Source organism: Anabas testudineus, chromosome 17, assembly GCF_900324465.2.
Source record: "Anabas testudineus chromosome 17, fAnaTes1.2, whole genome shotgun sequence".
Lineage (NCBI taxonomy): Eukaryota > Metazoa > Chordata > Actinopteri > Anabantiformes > Anabantidae > Anabas > Anabas testudineus.
The window spans coordinates 698,208-705,443 of NC_046626.1; the positions used below are offsets into that span (position 1 = coordinate 698,208).

Genomic DNA, 7,236 nt, shown 5'->3' on the forward strand with positions numbered 1-7,236 from the left:
GCAGGAGCCTGGACGTGCCCCACTCTCCATCAGTCTGTCCGCTGCCATATCCTTGTGTTTTGTTCACACTGTTTTGTATCATGCATCATATCTACAATCAAAACAGTTAATCATCGATTTTTTTTTAAATCAACCAACAGACGCTTGGCAGTGATGTTTTAAATAAGTGACTTTATTTTGGTGAGTGTGTCCATCAGATGTCGTTAAGATAGAGCATTGAGGCAGCAGCGGCAAGAAGGGCGACAGCAGTGGCTATGGCAGCACCTAAACAACACAGGAGACAGGAATGAGGAGGGTGCTCGTACAGATGTGTACACAGACAAACATAGTTATAATTTGTAGGATTTAATTTAATAAAGGAGCAGGCTCAGGAGGGTGGGGGTGTATAAAACCATAGAAAAATATATTATAAATGCATTTAAAGGTATTTTAATTCTCTTGTTTTACCAAGTTCTGTGATTTAGCAAACTCAAATATTCACAGTAGTTTTCTCATCATCATGTGGATATTCTATAGAAACATGTTTCTCCAACTCCACAGTGTATATAGAAGTGTTGGACCAAGTCAATTGTCCACAGTTTAATTAACAGGAAGTTGTAGAAGTAGACTGTGATTTACCAGCATAGTTGTTTCTCTTGGGTTCCACAGCTTCAACAGATTCTGCCGTGGGCTCTAAAGACACATTAAATCAAAGCTGGTTAATATTTGCTTTAACCACAATAACTACTATGCTCATAGAATTCCTTTCTATCAGCTTCAAAAACGTTCACATACTATACGATTTGAGTTTGATGTATTGTATGTCATGAACTTGCTCACATGAAAAAATGATCAGTTTAAGTTAAACACACACACACGCGCAGCGCCATTTGCCTACCTTCTGTGAAATTGTTTTCTATCACTTCAGCAGTCATTTCCTGCTTGGTATCTAAGTCTTCCTCCGCTGCATCAATGTCCAACATCTCCTTCAGCCTGTCCAGCACCTCAGACAGGCCCTCGTCACTGAACTGGTAGTCACACACACACACCGGTCCAGTTGCTTTTGTGGGACAAAAGATGCGACGAGGGAGGCAGAATTGCTCTGATGGAGAGACACAAGTACTTTATTTAAGTACAATTTCGAGGTAATTGTACTTTACCAGAGTAGTTCAGTTTTAACTTCCTGTAGCTGCCTGTACCAGGTTCAAAGCCCTGACCCTTACCTACAGAGTGGTCAACTCAACAGCACTGGCTCACCCTCACTCCCTCATTCAGGTCTACAATCCATCTCACTCACTGTGCTCTGCAAGTGAACAACAGCTGTGGTCCCCTCACCTCACCTCAACTACCCATCTTCTCTGTCCAGAATGTAAACGTCAATATCCTCATACGAGTGTCCTTTGTGGTTTAGATAAAAACACACATCTGATTCTGGTCCTGATGTGTCGCTTATGCTGGCACATCCCCCTGTTTAGCGGCTGCTTTGTTTCTCCAGTAAAGAGCCCTGAACATTCATCACTGCATTGGACTGTATATACTACATTGCTCCTTTTGTGTTTTGGTTTGTTGAAATGATACAGTCTTCTTAGTGGAATACGTTTTACTTGTATATTTATTATGTATATTTAGTACTTCATCTAAAGTGAAGAAACTGTATTTTTACTTGTAGTGGAGTTATTTTTCTGCAATTATTTTACTTGAGTAAAATTAAAAGCACAAGTACATCACCTATGGTGATGACCGTACTGACAGATGCCAGGGAAGGTAATACCACATTTTTGATAGTAAATTGATTTGACACCGTCATTTCCAGAGGTAGTCAGTAACTAACGTAAGTGTATTTACTCTAGTCCTGTGCGCTGTACAATTTTTTCAGGGTACCCACTTCACTTCACTCAGTTCAGTCCTATAAAATTGTGACTGGCTAAGATGAGCTCTAGTGACTAATGTTTTTCCCCATTTTCAAATGAATATCTAGGGAAATAACAGAAACCGTGGAGAAGAAGTGAAAGTAATTGACTACAGCAAAAGTAAGAAAAATGACGCAAGTTAATGAACTTAATGAACACGCTCATGATCCTGACCACATCATCTGTGAAACTAACTGTGGTTTTCTGTGTGTGTACCTGTTTGAAGCTTGTCTCTTCTGACCTTGCTGTCCTCCTCTGATGTCAGCAGCTCCTCCAGAAGCATTCGAACCCTTGTGGCCACTGTAGAAACCACATCCCTCTTAAGCAGCTGTCCAAGACAAACATTTCCATTGAAAATGCTGAAATTGCCTTTTATGTGATGTATGTGTAATACAGTAACATGTTACCTTCTCAGCCAGCTTGGCCTTTGGTTTATTGCTGATTAGGTACGTTCTGCTGTGGATTGCTCCTCTGACGGACACACTGCCTCCGCACTGCTGGACCACATCTGTGAACCTCTGCTCATCCTAACACACAGGAAGTCACAGTTCTCTTTTATAGACCGTAGCACTTATTAGAACTGTGTTTCATATAAAGTACAGAATAAAAGTTTCAGTTTCATTCATTTTTAATGGGAAATGCTTTTTTGGTCTATATCACAAAACTGTGTAGCAAAACTTTTGTTTCACATATCTGTTGTGTAATGGTTTTATAAGACAAAACAGTGTGTGCACCATGTGTCTTACCGGTATGATAAGCAGCTGTGCAGTGTACTGTCTCACACTCCTCTTCTACAGAGCAGATACAGAAGAGACAGAGAAGAGATCAGTCTTTTTTCAGTCAGTTATAGAAATCCAGAAAGATTTCAGAAGAGTTCTGACTGAAAATAACAAGAGAGATCATATTTCTCCTACGTTAGCTTCTCTCCATTGGCTCCCTGTAAAATCCAGAATTGAATTTAAAATTCTTCTCCTCACTTATAAATCCCTTAATAATCAGGCTCCATCTTATCTTAAAGACCTCATAGTTCCATATCTTCCAAGCAGAACTCTCCGTTCTCAGACTGCAGGTTTACTTGTGGTTCCTAGAATTTCCAAATGTAGAATGGGAGGCAGAGCCTTTAGCTACCAAGCCCCTCTCCTGTGGAACCAGCTCCCAGTTCAGGTTCTGGAGGCAGACACCCTCTCCACATTTAAGACTAGACTTAAAACTTTCCTTTTTTATAAATCTTATAGTTAGAGATGGATCAGGTGACTCTGAACCATCTCTTAGTTATGCTGATATAGGTTAGTCTGCTGGGGGAGCTCTACTGATAAACTGAGCTCCTCTCCTCTCTCCTTTCTCCTGTATCAATGCAAATGCCACCATTTCATGTGATTAACTTTGTGTCTTCTCTCTCCTGTAGTTGTGTTTCCTCCTCTCTGTCTCCCTCTCTCTGTACTTTTCTGCAGGTATCCTCGGCCTGGAGCTGTACATCTCCAGAATCCAGTTCATCTGCCCAATGTTCTTGCTGCTTGTTGTTGTCTTTATTGCCTTCTGTTCTTTTCTCTCTTCTCTTTCCACTCACCCCAACCGGTTGAGGCAGATGGCCGCCCACTATGAGCCTGGTTCTGCTGGAGGTTTCTTCCTCTAAAGGGAGTTTTTCCTCTCCACTGTTGCCTAAAGCTTGCTCAAAGGGGATTGTTATGTTTTCTCTATAATTTTTTGTATAAATATTTTCTGTAAGGTTTTAAACCTTAAACACTGTCAAGTGCCTTGAGATAACTTCTGTTGTGAATTGGTGCTATACAAATACTGAATTAAATTAAATTAAATTAACCAATTTACCATCTGGTGGTTTTAATGTTGTGGTGAACAAGGTGTCTGCATGTGGGAAAATCTAACACTGGCCATGATCACCTGTTGCTGCTTGTTGTGTGTAGGGCTGTGTCACCACAGATGTGTGCTATAGTAAAATGTCCATGTTTCAGCTTGTTTTCAGGAAAAATGCATGTCAAGTTGTCTGACAAAAGATCATCCGGCAAAAGGAGCAAAAGCCAGCATCTGGGATCATATGGGTGGTGCCCAGTGCCCACAGCACGGCTAACTTGCATATATGTGAAGGTACCACCAACAGAGGGCCATATACTGGGATAAGAGACATATGCTGACAATGTCAGGCCTAATTCTTTATGGACTACAACAGCCGCTTGTAATTATTAGACTGATTAATTAGTATCCTCAGTTCCTAAAAAATTCAAAAGTATAATTAAAAGTAAAGTGATGGCGTGGTAAACATGACTCTGTCCCAACTTGTTTTTTGAGTGTGAAGCAGTGTCACACTTGCCTATATTTAAACAATATATTTATTTGTAAGCTGCTCAGTGAAATGTCTTTGCACTTTTGTCAGATGAATAAAAGGTTCAAGCAAATTAACAAACCACACATTTTTGTTTTACAGATTTGAACACAAAAACACCTTTTTTGGAGATGAGGGTTGTAGGTGACATCATCTATGTTTTAAACCACTACAGATTAGTCCTGCACTGTTTCCTCAGTATTGGTTAGAGTAATCCAACCTGCCCTGTTGATAGCTCTGTCTCCTCTGGCAGCTTCCTTCCATCAATCAGACAAACTCCATCCTTAATCTGGTGCGCCCATGCTTTCAGTCCCCCCTGAAACAAGAGTCACCTGAGTGACTGCAGTTCCACTGCAGCTTATAAAAAATGATTTATGTGTGACTGCGGGTGGGTGGGTGTGCTAACCTTAAGACATGCATCCATGTTTTCTGTACTGGTTCTGTTGTCTGATAGTGGCACCAACAGGTCTACATTTACACAACATGACACCATGGTGCAGGAAGAACAGATCCCTGACTGGTACTTCCAGTCTGCAGGCTTGGCCATGCTCTGTATGAGATGAGAGATTACTTTTTTATTCAGTATGAATAAAAGAATGGCTACTACTAAGTGCTCCATAACCACTTGAGGTATAACAACCTAAGTGTGAAGCTGTTGCTTTGTGAGGAAGAAACAATGTGAACTAACCTTGGGGTCCTTCATGTCAAAGGTTCTGCAGGTAGTTCTGATATGTGGCGTTAAAGAATCTCCACACACAGTATGCGGCAGCTGTCAAGTTCAGGGTGGAAACTGTGCAAAAGGATACTTTCTGGTTTTGGCATTGACGTGCAGTGTGACACAGTCTGTGACATCATCATCTTCAGGGGTCCACAGGTGATCTGAGGAGATCAGGTTCTCCATTGCAAAAACCAGCTGCACATACATAATACACACACAGACATAGTTATCAAATGGATAAAAAGCACACAGTCTTGGCTCAAACAATAGTCATACCAACTTTGTAACCAAGGCTATTGCGCTGTTTTTTTGCCCCCTGGTGGCCAGAAATTGCTGCTGTACTGTCAGGTTAAAGAACTACAGTTATTCTTTTGCACACTGACATAACTGAAAGCTTTCTACTAATTCAGGCAAGTGGTGCTATTATTATACCTCTGCGCCAGCAACAGCTGTGGCTGGAGATATTATGTTTTCCGGTTGTTCTTTCTTTAAAATTTGGTAAAAATGTCCACTTGGACAAACAGATTAGATTTTGACGTTCAAAAATTATAGGTCACGAGTCACCCCCGGTGTGGTCATAAATGAAGTATGTTCCACGGAGCTCCACGGTCTGTCAGATCAGAACTTGTGTTTGGGACACCTGTGCTGATAAATGATTCAACAAGGAACCACAGAGAAAGGAGGATATATGCATTTCTTTAGTGCAAATTAGTCAGAATAAAAGATTGTTTTCACAATGAACCATAAAACCTGCATCCTGCATGGAAAATCATTATTGAGAAAGATCACTGTTACTGGTCTTTAAGACTGTGAGCATGTACAGTGTGCTTATTTGACTCTCACCTGTCGGAGTGTGGTTAGTGTGTCCTTGGCATCATTATCAGTGATGATGAAGATTCCCAGTACAGAAATTCCTCCAGGCAGCATCCTGGACACCTACATACAGATCAAATCAGTAATTTAATTAGTAATTTATTTCTCCATACCAGGATAAAAGTCTGCAGATACAAGCAAAAGTGTTTTGGTTTTTCTAACTGTACTTTACAAGACTTTATTTGTATTGTAAAGTAAATATATAACTCTATCATTTTATGATGTTTTACAACTACTGCAATTGAAAGAAAGCCTATATATTATTTGCTGATGTATCATTTATCTATACAGCTTCTCCACATTCTACATGTACTACACTTTAATACTCATTTATATACGGGAGACCACATGTATATGTGCTGGGTTAGAGCTTTCGCTCATCTTTGCCCACCTGTCGGGCATGCTCAGTAACCCACTCCTTGTCCAGGGACTTTCCAGTTGGTTCAGAAGATTCATCCCTTTGGGGTGTCCGAGTTGCCGTGATGACAAAATCCCTTTGGGCTGAGCTCTGAAATATTTAGTACATAGCACTACATGACTGATATCTTGGACATCTACAGCTTCTTAATCTGTTTCACATAACAGTAGCAGTTATAATATGACCAATGTATGTGCTGTTTCCTTGGTGGCAAACTGTTACACACAGTGCAAAGATGTAAGCTTACCTGTCCAATAAGCAGCCCTGTGACTGTACCTGCTTGTTGCTCACACAGTTTAGTTAGATATCCCTCCACAATATCTTCTACTATATATCCACGACCCATACTGCCTACAGGGGGACAGTGAGTTGAAATCAGTTTAGACAGTGGCTTATTTATCAGTATGTATAGTTTTGAGTATTTATAATAATACAGGTGGTGGCTTCATTAAAGCAATAACCCGTTCAATGTAGTAAAACTTAACTTCGGTATGGTTAAGGTATTCCTGCCTCTCTAACTTTAGCTTGCCCACATTTATTTACTAGCCTTACATTTAGCTAACTAGCATTTAACTAAAGTTGCAACTGAAAGGAGTCCCTACCGCTTCGACCTCAAACACCTGTGCGGGAACCGTGGCGGAAAACCTGAAAATAGCAACAAAGCAGTTCAAATATGAACCAGGAGACAGATCGCTTGATTTTAATTTAATGACAGCTGGCAGCAGCTCGTCAGCAAAGAAGAAAACACAATTTACCGGGATGCTTTGTGCGGTGACGCATTTCCGTCGCACATCTGTGTCGTACATTTGACTCGAGGTGAAAAATGATTAAGTTAGAATAGTTACATCTAACGGAACTCTGTTGATTTCTGATTGTCAACATAAAGCTTTTAACAACAAAAAAATGGTTTAATTTCATGTAAACGAACTTTTTGAATTACTAGATAATGTTTAATTCAAAATATTTATCACATTTTAGTTATTATAGGTTATGCTGTAAA

The 7,236-nt window shown here is 40.2% G+C and overlaps 1 protein-coding gene across 1 annotated transcript; it reads right to left on the reverse strand.

Annotated features, from left to right (window-relative positions):
* Nucleotides 1-151: 151 nt before the first annotated feature.
* odr4 (odr-4 GPCR localization factor homolog) lies at nucleotides 152-6,986 on the reverse strand. The gene is made up of 14 exons (XM_026375518.1): nucleotides 6,839-6,986; nucleotides 6,484-6,587; nucleotides 6,210-6,326; nucleotides 5,789-5,881; nucleotides 5,034-5,140; nucleotides 4,916-4,952; nucleotides 4,634-4,777; nucleotides 4,448-4,543; nucleotides 2,636-2,680; nucleotides 2,297-2,416; nucleotides 2,106-2,217; nucleotides 878-1,081; nucleotides 619-672; nucleotides 152-264 (listed from the first exon to the last, which is right to left on the reverse strand). Exons 2-14 carry the CDS (start codon nucleotides 6,580-6,582, stop codon nucleotides 194-196), a joined length of 1,299 nt encoding a protein of 432 aa, XP_026231303.1. The 5' UTR covers nucleotides 6,583-6,587; nucleotides 6,839-6,986; the 3' UTR covers nucleotides 152-193.
* Between the last annotated feature and the right edge of the window lie 250 nt (nucleotides 6,987-7,236).

Bases quoted from the DNA above. Each gene is read 5' to 3' on its own strand.
- odr4 (XM_026375518.1), bottom strand. From the start codon at position 6,582: ATGGGTCGTGGATATATAGTAGAAGATATTGTGGAGGGATATCTAACT. The intron at 2,218-2,296 runs GTAACATGTTAC...TGTCTTGGACAG, and splicing joins AGGCCAAGCTGGCTGAGAAG to CTGCTTAAGAGGGATGTGGT. The intron at 1,082-2,105 runs GTACACACACAG...TCTCTCCATCAG, and splicing joins AAGAGACAAGCTTCAAACAG to AGCAATTCTGCCTCCCTCGT.